A 21,825-nucleotide genomic window follows, 5' to 3' on the forward strand; every position below is an offset into this window, starting at 1 on the left:
TAATTGTTTCAAAGTAACCGTGGAGTTTAAATGGTAGGAAACACAAAGCAAATAAAAAGCACTTGAGCACACAAAGAGGTAGGAAAGGGGTTGGTGGTGTGGGGAGACTGTTTGCACCACTCTATCGGAGTGAGGGAGGTCAATGTAGTTGAATGCTCGGCTACGTTTAAAGTAACAAAAGACAAACAAAGCCCAGACTTCGAGTCAATACTTGGAATGCGAGGTCAGTCAACTGCAACACAGACATGGCGGGATTTCTAAGGGCACTGCGATCCAATGGATTTTAGGAAAGACATGGGGTGAGAAGAAAACGAGAATGGTTTAAAAACTGAATAAAACTGTCAGCGTTAGACAAATCGAAGTCTGTATCAAGTGCAATGTGGAAGGCAGCAAGGACAGCTTTGGAGAAGCCAATCATGAAAATCAATGAGGTGATAGTGGATAGATGGGAAGCAGAGAGCAGTATGTTTTATGGAAGTGCAAGAAAGAATGACACATTTAATAAAAGGAAAAATAACATATACCTCATTCCTGTCCGAGTAACAAAGTGAAATCTGTTAGCCCTTGAAATAAGCAGAGTCCATTAGGGCTCCCATGAATTTTGAAATTACAAGTGAAACATTGTCACTAAATTCTGCAGTATTCAAATCAAATTTAGGTCATAGAATTTTACTTCTTCAAACTTGTCAATTCAGGCAGCTGATGGCCACAACCCACTGAAACCACTGTCAAGAAATGCAATTCCACCTTTATATTGTGAACCAGTAACTAACTGCAACATCTCTTTCACCTTCCCCTTCTTTAAACTTCGAGTAGACAGCAACATTTCCCTCCAACTGATATTAGGGCAAAAGTGCTCTCTCTCAATTCACAAGTGTCAATTTCATTCACATCTTGAAATTTACAATTGATCCATTCCTGCAGATTTCAACATTTCATATCCATCTAGAACTCTCTGGGTTCACTGATTTAGAGCAGTGCCCACAAAAGTACGTGCCATTCATAGTGACCAAATAACTATGCTGCAAATCCCACACTGGGGCAACATGAGAGATCAAGGATAACAGGTTTTTCCACTCTCAACCACTTAAAGAGTAATACATTTACATTTCATGTTCGGCAACTTAACATATTTCATTTAAGAGTATTTAATTCTTCTCAGTTGAAATTAGAGTACTTCAAAAATAAATGTTAAAAGCTTCCAATGACAAACGTATTTATACGCATACTATTTTTTCCATCTCCTTTCCCAGAGCACACAACCTTGACTTCAGGTGCAGCAAATATTGTTTTAACTAGCACACTCGATAAACTGGCACAGAATGTATAGCTGACAGACTGGAACTTCGCAGATCTACTACAAAGTCTGAGTAGTCCGTTGAGGGTGCCCATGAGAAGTCTCTCTGTCACTAAGTTTTATTTAATGGAAAGCTGCAGTATTATTTAAGTGATTTATGCTGCAAATAAAGTCGAACAGTGAGGTGTATGCCCTTGCATTAATGATTCTACTACTCAGTGTGCATTTTTACATTGATTGTCTGGACCTCTTGACTATATGGAATAGTTGATCAAATGGTACACTGCTGGTCCCGGTAGGTGCCAGTTAATAAAGTTTGTTGTGTATGTCAACAGGGATTTTTCATATTCAATATTGTTTATTCTAAGTTTGGGATTTTGCCTTTTAATATAGTAACACATTGGTTTTCTGTGTGTCTGAAGTTAATAAATGACTTGAAAAGTATTTCATGGGAATTACTTCTAAACAGCTTTTGAGGGCAGGCTTTATAATTAATGTATTCTTATGTGTCTTTGTAGAATTTAACAACCAAACAAGCCAAGAAGATCTGGAGAGATTTTTTTTTTTAAGTTGAAGGCAAAGATCCATAGCTTAGAGAGTCTTTTTTGCTTGTGACTTTTGAGCACGAGTTCCCATGAAGCCCTTGGATGAAGAGTCTTGTATTGACCAACACTTCTGAGAAGTGAAAGATATCATGAAACTAGATTAACATCAAGGGGAAAAAAAAAAGTTAGAATTACCACCAGACCAGAAATGCTTGGATAAAACACAAAGGAGGTTACTTGAAAGAGTATATTTAAAGCTCAGGTGGATGCATAGGTCCAGGAACAAACAATCTGCAGTTCCACTTTGTAACTGATGTCACACAACCAACGTGTCACAGACAGGGGCTCTGGTGCAAAATCAGAAGCTTACTTTTTTAAAACCAAAACAAAATATGATCGATCAAGCCAGCTAGTTTGGGATCTGACTTGCCAATAAAACCATCAGCTGGTAACATTAAGAGCACACCATCATCACAGAATCTTATAATAACTACATAAGTACATCAGGAATGTCATCCTCAGCTCAGATTGTGGCCATCAAGTGGAGCAGCCATCTCCTCCAAGTGGAACAGACATGAATCACTATGTCAAGCGTACAATATTTGAAGGGTTTCTGAAAATATTTGTAATTCTCCTTCATTATACATGATTATGGGAAACTTGGTTCAATAATAGAACCTCAGTCAATGCTATGAATGCTAACCTGTGCAAAATGATCACCCCCAGGAGAATTTGAGAAATTGTTAGAAGTCCCTCCAAATGACTTTTACTAAAACATTAAAAAATGTTAAACATAGACAAGCTTAAGGCTACACCATTCAGGTACAGTCAAAATCACTTGAAATTATGCAGAGTTAACACTGACATAACTTTCCTACCATTTTGTCAATTCACATATTACATATTATATTCCCTACCTCAGCTGTCTCTTTTGAAAATAAGTTTTTTGTGTGGAAAACTAACATTGCCTACTGATAACAGTGATTATTGATTCCAGGTTATCAATTCATTAACCAATGGCAATTACATTCCAATATTTGCCTTCTCAAAACTTACGGCCTCTTACGCTATTAAAATTCTCAGTAAAAGGACAAGTCCCAATTTTGAGGGCTACTCAACATTATCATCTCCCATGTTATTCCTGTGAATTTTCAATATCCTTTCAGAGCTTTAACACCCTTACTTTTAATCCAACTTCACTTGACACTCATGGAAGCAGAGGCAATGCTGAGGTACTGAACATCTTGCAACTACCTTCAGCAAGGACAATGATCCTACCTAAGCTGCAGCGGAACTAGTACCTCAAATACAGCTGAGCCAAAGTTTTATCAAGAGGATGTTATAATTTGCAAAACGTGCGGTCAGAGAGATGCAGCTCTCGGGTCCAGTTAATCAGCCACGTAAGGCTAACAAAGCCCATGATACCAAATTTCCCAAGTGGACAATCATACTCATTAGCAAGTGTTTGCCAATGACAATGATTATCAAGGAAAATGTTGGCAAATGATGGAAAAAGGAGTAGAGGGGATAATCAATGAAATGGCAGAGTCAGTTGCGAAAATAGTTAAAAGAGCACACAAGATCCTGAGCTTCATGTAAACACATGTAATTTGCGATAAGCATATGAAACACTATTTCAGCCTCCACTGAAGCATTATCCAATTCTGGCCCAATACTTGAAGAATGTGATACAGCTGTTCAATATCATGAAAAGTTCAGACAGCGTAAAGTGAAGCAGTTTAGTTGGGAACCACAAGATAGCAATACAAAGCGAACGGCAAAGAGTCTCAATAGCAACATGCGGATTTTTCTTAATCTATCATAGCAAGTGGCTAGGATCTGGAAGGCATTGCCTGAGAGCATCAGAATTCATGCCATCAGAATGGCACAGGAGGAATCTAATGGAAGCAGTCAATTACGGCTTTCCTAAGCTACCAGCACCTTGGTAGAACATGAATTGCTAAGCTACAGAAAAACTGCTGGAGAATGAGATGATTTGATTTGCAATTACACTGACCTAATAGGCCACGCAGTCGTCTTTTGTGCTGAAGCCATGAAATGATTCAACCACCAGCAGTGACACCAATACCTGTACGACCAATTGTTTTAAAAATCAAAAGCTGGATCCCCAGTCTAATTCTCAAGAATCTACAGTGTATTTCTTCCAAACCAATAAAATCCTAAGGAATTTGTACAGAACATTCCAGATAAAACTAACAAGAACTTGTAATACTTCACAGCGAAGCTACCTTTAGATTAAAAAAAGCTTATATTCCATTAGCGTTTTGATGATCATTTGTACCCAGTCTCTGTTTTAGTTTACGTATTTCAATTTTAAAATCTCTTTGAACCTCCACTATTATTCGATTTACACCATTTCAAAAATAGTCACTCTGCTGTTCTTTCTTTGTGCCAAGCTGAAGAACCTCACATTTAGGCATACTCAACTGCGCCAGTTTTACCTACTCAGTTAATCCTGCAAAGGGCCTTCATAAATTTATACTTCCATCCACAATGCTTACTATGTAATCAACATTTACATCAAACCTAGCACAAGTACACCATAAAACACTAAGGTATTGGTCCAGGGTTCGGCCATATGGCCCATCGAGTTTGCTCCACCATTCAATCATTGCTGGCATGTTTCTCAAACCCATTCTCATGCTTCTCCCTGTGACCCTTGATCCCTTGCTTCGCAAGAATCTATCTCTGTTTTAAATACCATTCATGACTTGACCTCCACAGCCTTCTGCAGCAATGAGTTCCATACATTTACCAGAGTCTGGCTTAAGAAATTCCTTCTCATCTCAGTTCTAAACGTCCCCTTCACTCTAAAGCTATGTTCTCAGGTCCTAGTCTCTCCTACCTTGTAGGCATTCCACACGTGTTTTCTTGCGATCTGCTACCAAAATGATTTTCCTAGTCATCACAATGCTGTCACTTTAAAAGGTTATTTTGTATTTTTTTTTGGAATATATGTCATCTCCATGTCTCCTCTACCCTGGCCTTCTTGTATTTTCTAAGTTTCAATCAGTTCACACCCTCCTTCTGTTAATTCCAACAAGTACAGACCAAGAATCCTCAACCACTATTCACACAACAAGCCCTTCATCCCCAGGATCTTCTTATAAACCATCATGGACAATCTGAAAGAAGGAATGGTGGGCAAAGTGTGCAGATGACACAAAGCTAGATGGAGGGACAGGTAGTGTTGAGGCAGGGACACTGCTGAATGTCCACTCTTGCCTCTCTTTACTTTGTGCTATCTAAAAATCTCTTGCTATCCCCTTTTTATAATTCAAGCTCGCTTACCCTCATTTCCTTTCACATTCTCCCCCTTGACTGCTTAAGTTGTCTTCAGCTGATTTTTAAAAGGTTCCCAATTCTCTGGTTTCCCACTAATTTTCCCCACATTTTATGCTTTCTCTTTGTCTTTAATGCTTCCCTTGACGCCTCACCCCCCCACCCCGCTGCTTCTTCTTTGGGATGAATTTCTGTTGTGCCTCCCAAATTACCCCCAGAAACTCTGACATTGCTGCTCCACATCTTCCCTGCTAGGCTCCCCTTTTCATCAACTCTGGCCAACTCCTCTCTCATGTCTCTGTCATTACCTTTACTCAATTGTACTATTATTACATCGGATTCCAGCTTCTCCCTCTAAAACATCAGGCTGAATTCTACTATATTATGGCCACTGACCTCTAGGAGTTGATTCACCTGAAGCTCCCTAGTCAAGTCTACCTCATTACACGTCACCAAATCCAGAACTGCCTGTTCCCGAGTGTGCTCTACCACAAACTGCTCCGAAAACACATCTTGAAGGGTCGAGGCCCGGAAGGTCAGCCTTCCTGCTCCAAGGATGCTGCTTAGCCTGCTATGTTCATCCAGCTCTACACCTTGTAGACACTGCACACATTTGTTTTCTTGTGATCCACTACTAACCCAATTTTCCCAGTTGAGACAATGCTGTCACTTTAAAAGGTTTTTTGTTTATTTTTGTTTGAAGAGTACGTGAAGGCAGAGTTGCAAACTGGCTGCAGGAGATGGCTTAAGCAAACCACCAATGAGGCCTTCAGACATTTTTTTTTAAAAAGGTGAAACAATGGAAGCAGCCTGAATGAGAGTGGCCAGCTCTCACAGGCCAGGCTTTCTAGTGTTTTTCTTTAAAGCTTTGCTAGTCAGAAGCTATTTTGGGGTCTCAGAAGAGTTTGAAGTTTCAGTGAACAATTCCGAGCTGCTACTTTCTCTGTGATCTCTCGAAGCTGCCTCCTCCTAGATCGGAGATTTGCATGTAAAAATCTGTACCTGAATTTACCAATTTGCCAAGGGGTATATTTATGAGATGCTACTATATTCAAACAGTTTATTAGTAATAAGTACTGTAAATATTATTGTGTTAAGTTTTCCAACAGTTAACTTACTCTAAAAGTCCTCTTTCTTTTGTGTTTTAACTAGCATACTTAAATAAATTGTGCTCTGCTTAACAGCAAGAAGTTTGACGAGTTGCAGCATGTCTGGATTACATATTTCACATCTCCATTCAAATAAGAAAAAGCTAGGGTCTAGGCTACCTTCTTGATATATTTTGAGGGGATCTGGTCTGGTCCATAACACAGTCCTTTCTTCCACGGCTCTTCTATCTCCTGATGGATTTTCTTCCCCACAGCCTGACTACTACTTGAAGGCCAGTATGTGACTCTCACCAGAGTCTATTTTCCTTTACAGTTCATCAACTCGATGCCTTCTGATTCTTTAACACTTGTTGATATCTTAATTTCATTTCTTACTAACAACCTGCAGCCCCTGCCCATCTTGATAGGATCCTTGGTTATTTGGTTCCTAGCCCTGACCCCCTTGAATACCCACAACAACATAGCTGCCATCTTCCATCTGTGCTGCAAACACATTTTGTATTTAAATACAACATCCTCAGTCCTATCCCCCTTCTCATAGTTGTCCACTTATCTGCTGTGCCCGATTTAGATTCCTGCACTTTTCCAAACACTGACTTATCACTTGTTCTGGAAACCTGAACAACCCGAGCCTTCCCCAACTTTGGCTTTTTCCATAATTTTCCATGCAACTGGACCCGGCATATCTTTTAAAAATGAATGTGAAATTTCTCTGGACGAGACCAACTCCTTCAAGAAACCTCTAACTGGAAGAACTACAAACATGGCTCATTTCAACACTGGCTTCCAGAAAAATCAACTATTCACTCTGGTTGTCCCAGCTTAATATTAATGAGCCTGCCAATGTCTTTGCTCCTTTGCTTTATTATTCTTGTTACAAATCTCCTATTTGGCAGTAAGCCTAAGGTATATCCAAACATATAATTAGGAGGTGGCTGTTTGGCCCTTCAAGGCTGCTCCATCATCTGTTTTCATTGTTGATCTGATTGTGACTTCGATACAACTTTCCTGTCCATCTCTGAACACTTTGTCAATCAAGAATGCAACTAATTCAGCCTGAAAAAATAGATACTGCATCCAAGACTCTCGTGGAAAGAATTCCATAGATTAACACCACTCAAAAAATCTCCCCATTACTGCCTTAAATGGAAGGCCTCTTATTCTGAATCTGTGTCCCCGATATCAAGTCTTTCCCACAAGTGAAAACATCCTTTCAGCATCGAACCTGCGATGCCTCAGGATCTTTTATGTTTCAAAAGGACACTTCTTATTCTACTGAACTCAACACAGGGACAAACTTTCCAGATAAGGTAACAACTTTGTCCCAGCAATTAATTGAGTGAACCTTCTCTAAACTGTTTCTCATCCAGTTATAATCCTTAGGGATGAAAGGAACACAGTGCTTGAGATGTGGTCTCACCAAAACCTCATACAACTATAGCATTACAATTTATTTTAGTATTCCAAATATTTTTTAAACAAACAACATTCTGTTTGCCTTCCTGATCACCTACTGTACCTGCAAACCAGCTCTTTGTGGATCATGCACCAGAACACCCAGGTCTTTCTTTTCTGTAACCTCTCCCCGTTCAAATGAAATATTGCTTTTCTCTTCTTTCTACTATTGGACAAGTTCACATTTTCCCAGATGATACTCACCGTCAATTTTTCTCCCCCCACTCACAACCACTAATCCATTTACAGATTCCCAAGGGCCTCTTGACAACTTATTCCCCTACTCATCTTTGCATCATGAGCAAATTTAGCAGCTATACATTTGGTTCCTTCGTCCAAGTTTTGATGTTGATTTGAATTAGTTGAGGCATCAGTGAACCCGACGGGATTCAACTTGTGGCAACCTGTCACCTCTTGTATCTAAAAACTGTGGCAAAGGCAACATTTTAGGTTGATTTCAGATCTTTATGCATTTATTCTCAACATTTCTCAAGATGCACTGACATCTTCTACCATTTCACTGTTATAATCATTCACCCTGCCCGCCTCACCGCCTCCACAATGAGCCTGTAAAACCTCGTTCCACTCATTACAAGGTTGGTTCAATTTTAAAATCCAACTACATGGTAAAATTCATGCAGTTTCTTTGTAACGTTTAAAAAAAGTGGCCACAAAATAAACTTTTGATTTATTTACTTATCTTGCAACAAAACAGATACGATGCAATTTTGCACTGAAGTACCTACCAGGTATGGCATCCTTATAAACATAGCTTTCCAAGGAAAACAAGAACTCTCCAGAAGAGGCACCTTCATCCCAATATGCAGCAATAAGGATAAATATTGTACATCAAGACAACATTCGCAATTCAATACGTTGTAAACAGAAATCTCAATGAGATCTTCACATTTCAGCCAGAAAACAAAATTCAGCAAATTGGTCATCCATCAAATATGTAACAATTGGAAAAATACAATTATCCCCTGTGGATTTGCTGTTACAAGCAGTGACACTGAGTCTTAAAGTCAAGCATGGCAAGTTAAATCACCTGCTGTTGCAGTTAACTATATTTCACCCAAAACAGGACGCAACAATTGATCTGAGCACACAATTTAACTGGATGTTATAAGTGGGAAATACTGAAAAGCCACTGGCAGCCGAGACCTCTCACTATTACGAGTTACTGTTCAAGGAGAAAAGTGGGTCAAGGACAGAAAAAAGGGGTAAAAAACAAGAAGAGGAGAAATCAGAAATATATTGTTCAGGACTTAAATCTTGATTAACATTTGAACCTAAAATCATTTTATAACTATTTGTGTTTTAAGTTCACGATAAGTGGGCAAACAAAATGAAACTAATACAACTATATTGTATAAATTACAAAGCACCAATTCCCTCAAAAACACATTTAAAGAGATATAATTAACAATTTGCCTTGAATTAAAACAATCTATTGAATTAAATTGAGGTTCAGCAATTCTAATCTAAGTTACTTCATGCACGTATAAAATCCACCCAAACTGTAAACTGGTGAGAAATGTTCATCTTCCAATACTTCCTGCCATTTATGCAGATCAAAGACATTCGTGAGGTCAACAGGATTTACTAAGCAAAAATAAACTGTACTTGAGCAACCTTACAAATGTAAAGTCATTTAAGTTAAAATCATCTGAGAGAGATAAATAAATTTAACTAAAATCCTTCTTGGGGGTATTCACATAAATTAATTATCCAGTAATTTGAATTCAAATAATTTGAAAGCACAAAAAGCTATTTTAAATATTCAGGACTGAACTGGCACATCACAGAAACTAATAACATTTGCTTCGAGAACCATACAATCAAGCTAGTTTTATTTAACCACTCTGGAGAAATGGAGATCCAATTAATACCGATTTTGAACAGACGACCAAGTAATTGCTTTATTATCAACCATTCTAGAATTATGAATTACTTTCACGAAAACTAAAATTTAGAAACAGCCATTTTATTTTCATCCAAAGGAGAAAGTACTTTAGAACCTAGATTGTTTGAGGGCAAGTAGAGCAGTTCATGTTGGAAACAAGAGAATTCATAAATGAACGTGAATATCTCATTATAAAATTAAGATTCAGACTCAAGTACACTCAATCTTTCCCATCTTTATCGTGAGCAAAGAATCTCAAGGTAAGAGTTAAAGGAATGAAGGCTACAAGAGTTGTGTTTCACCAAGCAGATTGTAAAACTACATATACTTGTTCCATTTTTCCAACAGGAATACAAGTCAATCTGGACTCCAACACAAAAGTCAATACTCATTTTCTGCTGCTGTGCTGAGATACTTAGAAAACAGAAATTTGGGGCCACTACCTGATCAAAAACCTCTTTTGAGGTATTTCTACACTGTGATAATAACAGTAAAAAGTCTTCACCACAAGAATCATTTGTTCATTCTTGAGCAAAATAACTTACAACTAGTCGACAATTATACCAGAGGAGCAGGAAAGCTTGTCGTTTCAGGTCGAGACCCAAAACGTCAAGCTTTCTTGCTCCTCTGATACTGCTTGGCCTGCTGTGTTCATCTAACGTCAGTGTTATCTCAGATTCTCCAGCATCGGCAGTTCCTACTTTGTGACAATTATACCATGCAGCTTTGTAACCCATTGACTTCATACAATACTATTCATTTAATGATATCAAGATACAGGTTTCTGCTTATAAACATGAGTATCCTAATGCAGTCCCAAATATGACAAGATAACAGGCTTGGATTAAAGGACAGAGGATGATGAAAAGAAAAAAAAAAGATAAGGCTTCCATCACACCATCCTTTTTCTATTAATGACTAAAACAAATTCCAGATTTTGAACATTTTACCTTTCTTTTCCTAGAAGAACTCTCAATGAAAATTAACGTGTTTTGCACCTACAATAAGTTACAACAGTTAGCTTTAAGCCTCATTGGAAATTTCCCTGCCAGTTGTCTTGAATTAAAAACCTTCTGCAAAATATTAAATGCATCTTCCTTCTTATTACCCTCATACTTCTACAAATGCATTAATGTTACAACCAATTATCAGACAAGAGTTCAATCACCGTACACCATTCAGAATCTCCACAGTACTCCACTGAAACTGACCCTTAAAAAGCAGAAAATTATTTACTTGCCTACTTCTGAGTCCAATTTTCATTCTTAAACAGGGTTTCATGCCTTTCAGCTAAAATTCCTATATGAATGGTGATTTAGAAAGTTCAAAGAAGTGGATTATGTCTGTTCAGCAGGACATACGATACTAAATTCACATTGACTTAATTATTAAGGTATATGCTGTACAAATCAAATTCAAATAAAGATTACATCTTTTGATGCAAGAGAAGTTAGCCTGCACTTTTCTAGGTCAGAATTGTGCCCTTTTCCTAAGTGTAAATACTGATTACATTCTGCTAATCTTTAAGAACATCTCCATTTCCTAATTAATTTTTCAACACCTCGACAACAATTTCCCCTTCATAGTCATACAGCATGCCTAAGCCCCAGCCTAGAAAAACAAGATCCAACCGAGAAATGCACGCACCCATCAACAGATGGCTGCACCAATATAGATCAAATGTTGAAAACCAGTTTGATGCTAAAGTCTGCACATTGGCAAACTATATTTCTAATTACATTTTCCTGTAACAGCTGCATAATTCATTGCACATATAAACTATCATGCAACAAAATGGAAGATGTGGATGCTTGTTCTGTCTGCACCATAAAATGAACTGAAATGTGCAGACTGCATAATCAGGCACATGAACTTCCACACAAACAGCCTGCATCACACCTCACTGCCATACAGAAATTTTAAGTCTCTGGTCTCAATAGTGCTTTCAAATGAAGCAAAACTCCTTTGTTACTCAAAACCCACTGCCCACTTTAATGCCGAGCCACCACTATTCAATACAAGCAGCAACAGGGCTGATTAAATGAACAAGACATTCACAAAGGAAACATACTCCCTTCAACAAGCAACTAGTTTTTTCAGAAAAATCTTCATGCTTGGAATAACCAAACATGCCAAAGAAAACACAAAAGTTTTACACATTCCCTGCAGCTAGTTAGCTATGAGTATTTTTGGGAACCAACATTAAATAATCACATCCTGTAACTGAACTTTCAATCATATGAACTCATTTTAAACCATCACTGGCTTAAAATTGCCTGTAGGAAAAGTAACAATGCATTGATTGAATCCAACAACTTGCCCTAACCTCCAAATTTAACTTAGTTTTATGTTCTTTTTCATCTCAAACGCTGGCACAAGCTGAAAACCTTACATCTGGCACAGAGTCATAGAGATATACAGCACGTAAACATACCCTTTAGCTCAACTCGTCCATGTTGACAAGTTTCCAAAACTGAACTATTCCCGTTCGCCAGCATTTGGCCCACATCCTTCTAAGCCATTCCTATTCACCTGTCAAGATGTCTTTTAAACATTACAACTGTACATGCATCTACCCTTTCTCTGGTAGTTCATTCCACCAATGAAGTGCGCTCTGTGTGAAAAACTTGCTCCTCAGGTCCCTTTTAAAACTTTCTCCTCTCACCTTAAAGATATGCTTCCTAGTTCTGAACTCCCCCATTCTTGGAAAAAGACCTTTGCTATTTACCTCATGAATGCTCTTCATGACTTGATAAACCTCGATAAGATCACCCCTCAACCTGCTATGTTCCAGTGGGAAAAACAAGTCCCAGCCTATCCTTACAACTCAAACCTTCCAATCCCAGCAACATCCTGGTCAATCTTTTCTAAACCTGCTCGAACTTAATAATATCAGAGATAATGGGAACTGCAGATGCTGGAGAATTCCAAGATAATAAAACGTGAGGCTGGATGAACACAGCAGGCCAAGCAGCATCTCAGGAGCACAAAAGCTGACGTTTCGGGCCTAGACCCTTCATCAGAGAGGGGGATGGGGAGAGGGAACTGGAATAAATAGGGAGAGAGGGGGAGGCGGACCGAAGATGGAGAGTAAAGAAGATAGGTGGAGAGAGTATAGGTGGGGAGGTAGGGAGGGGATAGGTCAGTCCAGGGAAGACGGACAGGTCAAGGAGGTGGGATGAGGTTAGTAGGTAGATGGGGGTGCGGCTTGGGGTGGGAGGAAGGGATGGGTGAGAACTTAATAATATCCTTCCAATAAAAGGGTGACCAAACTCTGCAGTACTTCCTACCCCAACAAGACTGGTACTAGCACTCCTCATCAGATCATTTCCCAGACAAATTCTCCCTGCTCTGGGTAATAATTCCTTGTTGTTTTCTCAGAGACGCACTTTCTAATCCTTAGTGCTGGATAATATGATTCAGCTAAACAAAAAGCATTTTTAAAATGACGATTTGTGACAGATACTTGTCAATGGTATATTTGGATTTGATCTTTCCTATACTTGTTTATAGATTTATTTGCTTGTTCATGGTTGAAGACGCCTTCAATCCTCAAGATGGTATTGTGGCTTTTAGTTTTCCATCATTAATATACATACGCTAAGAAAAATATTGCAAAAACCAACAGATTTTTCCCAACATTTCCATACCTTTCATTGCTGCTTTTTGCAATGCCTCTTCAATTCGGACTAGTTCTTTCTGTTTGTTTTCCTGTAGCTGTTTCTCTTCCTTTTCAGCATCATATTGGATACCTGTAAGAAGAAATAATCTTTGTGAAGTTCTACAATGCATATACTAATTATATCTTACCCACCTCTAGATCAAAACAAACAGGACTAAGAGGCTAAGTCATACACAAGTCCATTTAAACACAGGTGATGTTGAGATAGTATCACTAGTACAGCAATCTATGATCCTATCTAAATAAAGTTGAAGCTATTCCTTTACAGCAGTTCAATGCTAACTGGGGTACAAATGAAGTAGCAACTAAAATATGAAATATAAAGGATGGAAAGCAATCTTTAACAACTGTTGGGAATGCATAAACTGAGAAGATCCTCAATTTATTGCAACAAATGCATCTGCACTCTTCACCGATATGTACGAATTTTACAGATTTAGAATCAATAATTCATTAACTCTTCAGACTCGAAAATTTGCCGAGGATTGCTAAAAGCTGATGGGCAGACGAGAATACAAGTCTTGTGGAAAAGCAAAGGAAAAACGACCCATTTCTTGTTGTTTGAACACTGCAGTACCTGAATCACTTCCAGAAGCTCTGTCACAAAACTACAATCTGTACCTAAATTTGCATTCCTTGCCAGATGTTTAAGATCAAAGAGCATCTGTTGACATCTTATTACACCATAATGAGGTTTATGACTTTAAAGAATAATCCTGAATATATATATACTCAATTATTTTTTGGATTATAGGTCTCCATGAACCTTGGTAATATTATTAGCTGGCACAGAAAATGGCTCTGCAAAGAATTCCTAGCAGTTGCTAAGGTAACACACAAGTTACAGGCATATTTATTAAACAACTTTAAATTTAATGAGCTGCACATCCAGCAGCTTATTACACAGCTCAGAGCCTGCCTGCACAAAATGCAGAATAGATTTTTTTAATTAGATTCCAGGGTTCTTGGCCTCAGGGCAAGAGCAGTATTTATTGCCCATCAAAAACTGGCCTCTGGCAAATGGTGGTGAGCCACCTTCTTGAGTTGCTGCAGTTCATGTTGTGTAGGAACTACTGATTGGTTATAGCCAGTTGAGGCTAACACCTATGTTTTGACAATAGCTACCTCAATTGCTGATAACAATTAGCAAAAAAAAACAGCAACCATCTAGCCTTCAATTAGGCATAGCTGATTGGATTATTGAACAACCATCACAGGGCTCAACAAAAATATGGCTACAGTTTCAATTCCTGTGAATACAAATAAAGACAGGCATTGAAACCTCACACAAAGTGAAACTGAAAGGCAGCCTTCAGCAGAAACTGAACACAATTGGAGAACTGAAAACTGTTTCACAAAAACTGACGATTACTGAATTTTGCAATTCTGAATACTGCTGGCTGAAACCAATACCATAAACGATAGAGTTCTTGGGTGAAACCTTAAAAAGGTACTGCATTCAAAGGATACTTGAATATCAAGGCTGAGGTGTAAGACTGGCTTTCGGAACAGCCTACCTCAAGGGCACCGTTCTGCTGAAGACACCAGTTCAAGTAAATTAGTTGGGGTTAACAATTACAGTTGATTACTCTATTTCACATGATAGGCATCAGCAGGACTGGTCCAAAGGATTTTGATTTCCAGGGTCTATGACTCGAGTGCACGCCCAGTTCCCCACCCCACTGTTGATTAAACAAAGAAGTCCACACAATCAAGGGTAAATTACTGACATATTGTCATAGTGGCACATTACTGAAATTGGTCGAGTGGCAGATGACAGAATGTAGGGATAATGGGGAAGCAGTCAAATTGATGCTCCAGAAGGATCTATGTATACAGACTCAATTATTCACATTATATATTAACAACTTGGACAATGGAATAGATAATCAGATTTCCAAACTTGCTGGTGACACAGTTAGGCAGCGTTGTAGACAGTACAGATGATAGCATAAAATTACAATAGCATGTTGATAGACTAAGTGAATGGGCAAAATTATGGTACTCAATTTTGGACTGAAAAAGGATTGATCAAGGGACTTTCTAAATGGTATGAAGTTACTTACAGTGGACATTCAAAGAGACTTAGGTATACAGGTGCACAGATCTTTAAAATGTCACAAAGAGGCAGCAAATAATCAGGAAAGCTAATGGAAGGCTGGCCTTTACACCAAGATGACTCGAGTGCAAGCATCCACACATCATACTGCAGTTGTACAAAAACCTGGTTAAACCCCACTTGGAGTACTGAGAGTAAATCTGGCTAACACACCTTAGGAAGGATATATCGTACTTGGAAGGAATACAGTGTAAGTGAACAGGAAGAATGTTTGCACTGCAGGGTTTAAGTTATGAGAAGAGATAATACAAATTAGGTCTGTTTTCTGTAGAATTTAGAAGGTTAACGGCTGATCTGATTGAAGTCTTGAAGGTATTAAGAGAAAAAGGCAGAGCAGATAAAGGTCAACTATTTCCATTGGTTGGCGATTCTTGAACTAGGGGTTATAATCTAAACATTAGGGACAGACAGTTCAGAAGAGATATTAGGAAGTACTTCTACACACAAAGCATGGTAGATGTTTGGAACTCTCTTCCACAAACAGTAGAAGACGTTGGATCAGTTGTTACATTTTACACCTCGGATAGATATTACTTTTGCTTAACAAAAGTAATTACGGGTTATGGGCCAAAAGCAGGTATTTGGAATTAGGCCATAGCTAAGCCATAATCTCAGTAAATGGTGGACTAGCTTCAAAGGGCTGAATGGCCTACACCTGTTCCTATACAAGTCCAAAGTGAAGTTTGACACTTGTTTACTTGGCATTTGAAAGGGCAGATTTGGTGCCCCTTAAAGCCTGGCACACTACTCGGAGCCCAGTTCACCTATATGATTGGGCCTGCAATGGATGTTGGCCAAGTGCTAATGCAAAATGAGAGGCATAGTGAACAAAGGTTATTAAATCAAACAACATCAACATTCAAATCGGAAACCAATAGGCTATCAGGTTTGCTCACAGAATCTGGCCCAACAATTCAAAGATCTCGGCCATGGAACAGTAAAATCCAGATACAACCCCAATGTTGGAAGCTGCAGGCATTGTGCTTTACTAGAGTAGCCAGGGATCCTCAGTCCTTTTTTCCTCCTCTTCATAACTCAACTGCAAAACTGTAGAGTTCACAGCTGATTAATGAAAACATGAGTTTAAGTTATCAAGGCCATCACCACTCTGTCCCTCTTTATCCCTGCCATCAGGTGAGTGTGTCAGGCTGTACTTTGAACTGATACTGTAACAAATATTAATTTCAAGATTTTTTATGCTATGTCAGGTTTTAAATGACAGTCACTGCTCAGCTTTTGTTTCTTCTTTTCAGCCATATTAAGTGTGAAATTTAATGGCAGCTTCATAATCACTTGCCATTATGATGTTCGAACAGTTTCAAAACAAATATCTTCTGAACAGATGGTTGTAATTAAGCTTTGGTAAAGGGGCAAATAAGGCCAACTTTGTGCCTTTCAGTTCGAAAAAGGTGTGCAGAACATAATCAAATTCGTTCAAAGTTGATCTAAGGTGACAAACAAAGTAGTCTGGACTGTTCTAAGTGTACAATTGTACTTTGAGTCTCAGGACAAAGCTTTTACAGCAATATGTTATGCAAGATAAACTCCAGAATGCAGTCTGGGCACCCATTCCTGCACACTGACATGAAGTGTTTTCCTACCAGATAGGAGCTTGGAGCCAGAACGTGTAATCAGACACTTTGTGGCATACCACTCAAAAGCAAGCAATTTGTCAACTACAAGCACAACTTTGGTGGGCAAGAAGCAGAGAAAGAAAATCTTTAAAACAAACAGAATAGGGTATACTAGCGAGTATACACATTAGATATGAGTGCTCTAGTGGTGCACGCATAGTAATCCCTGCAGGTCAGAAGTCCAAAATCAAGGAAACATGAAAGGTTAATGAACAAATACTTTTGCTCAAGGCCTACTGAACTCCATTAAACAAGATTCTTATGTGAAGACCCAGGGGTATGCCAGAGTATAATGTCAGAGCAAATTATTGTGGAAGCTGAAATCTGTACTGAAAACAACAAATGCTGGAGATCACAGCAGGTCAAGCAGCATGCATGGAGAGTGCAAGCTAGCATTGAGTCAAGGTGACTCTACATGAGCTCAGAAGATGAGTCGCCTGGATTCAACATTAGCTTGCTCTCTCTCTCTCACCATCGATGTTGTCTGACTTGCTGTGATCGCCCGCATTTGTTGTTTCGAGTGTTCAGACATTCTCTAAAACAGGCAGATTTAGAATTGATTTTTTACATTAAACTTTTGGGAGGGCCTCAGAAAAGACAACATGGTGTTTCTTTGCATTCTCTGTCTGTAGAGGCATTTCACATTACAATTCAACTCAGCAGGCCATGGCACTTCTAAGACTTGGCCCAATGATGAACAAGTGATGCACTCCTTTAAGTATGCACAAGTCTGTGGTGCCTATCGCAGATGTCAGGAAATGAAAAAGCATCATTCTACCAGTTCAGATGCAGAGAGACTACATCATCCTTTTAAATACAGCAGGCAACACCAAAGTACCTTGCATAGCAAGGACCAGTGGGAACTATATCTGCAAAATTGAAAGTATTTGTTCGGCAACCTTTAACGTCTCCTTGAAAAAGAGACAAAGATTGACCTGATTATATTTCCAATAACTGGCTCCCATCCAATGGAAATTTTCTGTTTCAAAATAATTTATTTTCAAAGGGTCAGGTTGGAGGAGGCCCATATGGAGGACTGACAATAACAAACCACTTAGGCAGAACAACTTGTATCTGTATGCAACTACGTCGTAAAAGGATGCAAGATGAAAACCAGGGAAAGAAGGAGTTAAGATAATGAACAAAATCTTTGTTCCTTTTAAATCTATTAAGATTATGTAAAACATATATGAAGCGCAAAGAAAAAGATACTTTGGTGATTCCAAGTTAGTCATCTCTGCAGGAGTTTCTTAGAGTAGTGTCCTAGGCCTATACATCTTCACTCTTTCATCAAGACCTTCCCTTCATCACAAGGACAGAAGTGTGGATGTTCACTAGTGACTGCACAATGTCCAACATCATTCAGAACTTCTTAGGTCCTGAAGCAATCCACATTCAAATGCAACAAGAACTGGACAGCACCCAGGTTTAGGCTGACAAGTGGCAAGTAACATTCGCACCACACAAACGCCAGGCAATACAGCGATCTCCAATAAGAAATTTCTAACAACCATCTTTGACATTCAATGGTATTATCATCACCAAATTCACCACTGTTCAGATCTTCGGGGTTACCACTGACCAGAAACTAAATGGGACCCACCACAAACAACGGTACACAGAACCAGATCAAATGTTAGGAACACTGCATCGTCATGACTCCCCAAAACTGTCCGCCATCCACAAGGCAAAAAAAGTCATGAGTGTGAAAAATACTTCCCACTTGCCAGGATAGGCACAGTTCCAACAAGACTCAAGAAGACTGACACCATTTGTGATAGGTAGGTCTTGCCTCAAACTTTGAGTTCTTCGAGAAGGTGACCAAACAGGTGGATGAGGTAAAGCGGTTGATGTGGTGCATATGGATTTTAGTAAAGCATTTGAGAAGGTTTCCCACAGTAGGCTCCAGCATAAAATAGAGTCATGGGATTGAGGGTGATTTAGCAGTTTGGATCAGAAATGGGCTGGTATGAAGAAGCCAGAGGGTGGTGATTGATGGGAAATGTTCATCCTGGAGTTCAGTTACCAGTGGTATACCACAAGGATCTATTTTGGGGCCACTGCTGTTTGTCAATGATGTGACTAGAAAAGTTGATGAGGGTCGAGCTGTGGACGTGGTGTATATGGACTTCAGTAAGGCATTTGATAAGGTTCCCCACCGTAGGCTCATTCAGAAGGTCAGGAGGAATGGGATACAGGGGAACTTAGCTGCTTGGATACAGAATTGGCTGGCCAACAGAAGACAGCGAGTGGCAGAAGGAGGAAAATATTCTGCCTGGAAGTCAGTGGTGAGTGGTGTTCCACAGGGCTCTGTCCTTGGGCATCTACTGTTTGTAATTTTTATTAATGACTTGGATGAGGGGATTGAAGGATGGGTCAGCAAGTTTGCAGACGACACAAAGGTCGGAGGTGTCGTTGACAGTGTGGAGGGCTGTTGTAGGCTGCAGCGGGACATTGACAGGATGCAGAGATGGGCTGAGAGGTGGCAGATGGAGTTCAACCTGGATAAATGCGAGGTGATGCATTTTGGAAGGTCGAATTTGAAAGCTGAGTACAGGATTAAGGATAGGATTCTTGGCAGTGTGGAGGAACAGAGGGATCTTGGTGTGCAGATACATAGATCCCTTAAAATGGCCACCCAAGTGGACAGGGTTGTTAAGAAAGCATATGGTGTTTTGGCTTTCATTAGCAGGGGGATTGAGTTTAAAAGAGTCGTGAGATCTTGTTGCAGCTCTATAAAACTTTGGTTAGACCGCACTTGGAATACTGCATCCAGATCTGGTCGCCCTATTATAGGAAAGATGTGGATGCTTTGGAGAGGGTTCAGAGGAGGTTTACCAGGATGCTGCCTGGACTGGAGGGCTTATCTTATCAAGAGAGGTTGACTGAACTCAGATTTTTTTCATTGGAGACGAGGAGGAGAGGGGACCTAATTGAGGTATACAAGATAATGAGAGGCATAGATAGAGTGGATAGCCAGAGACTATTTCCCAGGGCAGAAATGGCTAACACGAGGGGCCGTTGTTTTAAGCTGATTGGAGGAAAGTACAGAGGGGATGTCAGAGGCGGGTTCTTTACACAGAGAATTGAGAGAGCATGGAATGCGTTGCCAGCAGCAGTTGTGGAAGCAAGGTCATTGGGGACATTAAAGAGACTGCTGGACATGCATATGGTCACAGAAATTTGAGGGTGCATACATGAGGATCAATGGTTGGCACAACATCATGGGGTGAAGGGCATGTCCTATGTCTTATGTCATTTTTGTAAATGACCTGGATAAGGGTGTAGAAGGATGGGTTAGTAAATTTGCGAATGACACTAAAGTCGGTGGAGTTGGGGATAGTGCGGAAGGCTCTTGCAGGTTACTGAGGGATATAGGTAAGCTGCTGAGCTGGGCTGAGAGGTGGAAAATGGAGTTTCATGTGGAAAAGTGTGAGGTGATTCACTTTGGAAGGAGTAACAGGAATACAGAGTACTGGGCTAATGGTAAGAGTCTTGGTAGTGTGGATGAGCACAGAGATCTCGGGGTCCATGTGCACAGACCCAAAAAAGTTGCCACCCAGGTTGACAGGGTTGTTGAGAAGGCGTACAGTGTGTTAGGTTTTATTGGTAAAGTGATTGAGTTTCGGAGCCATGAGGTCATGTTGCAGCTGTACACAACTCTGGTGCAGCCGCCCTTGGAGTATTGGGTACAGTTCTGGTCGCCGCATTATAGGAAGGATGTGGAAGCATTGGAAAGGGTGCAGAGGACATTTACCATGATATTGTCTGGTATGGAGGGAAGGTCTTATGAGGAACGGCTGAGGGACTTGAGGCTGTTTTCATTACAGAGAAGAAGATTAAGAGGCGAGTTAATAATGACATACAAGATGATCAGAGGATTAGATAGGGTGGACAGTGAGAGCCTTTTTCCTCGGATGGTGATGGCTAGCACGAGGGGGCATAGCTTTAAATTGAGGGGTGAAAGATATAGGATAGATGTAGAGGTAGGTTCTTTACCCAGAGTAGCAAGGGCGAGGAATGCCCTGCCTGCAACAATAGTAGACTCACCAAATTTAAGGATATTTAAATGGTCATTGGATAAAGATATGGATATTAGTGGAATAGAGTAGGCTAGAATGGGCTTCAGTTTCGTTTCACAGGTCGGCGCAACATCGAGGGCTGAAGGGCCTGTACTGCAGTGTAGTCTTCTATGTTCTATCCAGGACAAAGCAGTCTGCTTGATTGGCACCATACCCATAAACATCCGCTCCCACACTAGTAGCAGTGTGTACTACAGAAATTCACTGAAGATCCAGGAACAACACCTTCCAAACCCGTGACCATTTCTATCTAGAAGGACAAGGGCAGCAGATACTTGAGCACACCACCACCCAAGCTACTCTCATGCTGACTTGGAAATATATTGCCGTTCTTTTACTGTCACAGAGTCAAATCCTGGAATTCTCTCTCTAAAGACATTCTGGGTCAAACTACAACATGTGGACTGCAGTACTTCAACAGGAAGCTCACCACGATCTTCTCATAGACAAGTAGAAGGCGGCAATAAATACTGGCCAATCAGCAACATGCACATTCCGTGAGTGAATTTTAAAAAAAAAAGAGCTGTTCAATACTAAAAAGAATGATAGCTGACTCATCCCATCTGACTTCAGCAAAGTCAGCCACAAAGATTATTATCCAATCACTTTGCAGTGACAAAATTCTTCCTCTTTCTGGAGCCAAGAAAAACACAGGCACAAATTTAAAGAGACTTTCATGAAAGGCTCATTGTT

The 21,825-nt window shown here is 39.7% G+C and overlaps 1 protein-coding gene across 5 annotated transcripts in view; it reads right to left on the bottom strand.

The window, feature by feature from the left end:
- The window catches only part of vps13c (vacuolar protein sorting 13 homolog C), a 275,727-nt gene that overhangs the window by 238,028 nt on the left and 15,874 nt on the right, over positions 1–21,825 (bottom strand). For 4 of the 5 annotated variants that reach the window (XM_048520895.1, XM_048520894.1, XM_048520897.2 and 1 more), the window contains exons 5-6: positions 13,266–13,367; positions 8,456–8,518 (exon numbers count right to left, since the gene is read on the bottom strand). In XM_048520895.1, the coding sequence (XP_048376852.1) occupies positions 8,456–8,518; positions 13,266–13,367 (165 nt within the window). The remainder of the gene's footprint in view (positions 1–8,455; positions 8,519–13,265; positions 13,368–21,825) is intronic. The other variant, XM_048520896.1, reaches the window with a different exon arrangement.

Source organism: Stegostoma tigrinum, chromosome 36, assembly GCF_030684315.1.
Source record: "Stegostoma tigrinum isolate sSteTig4 chromosome 36, sSteTig4.hap1, whole genome shotgun sequence".
NCBI classification, from domain to species: domain Eukaryota; kingdom Metazoa; phylum Chordata; class Chondrichthyes; order Orectolobiformes; family Stegostomatidae; genus Stegostoma; species Stegostoma tigrinum.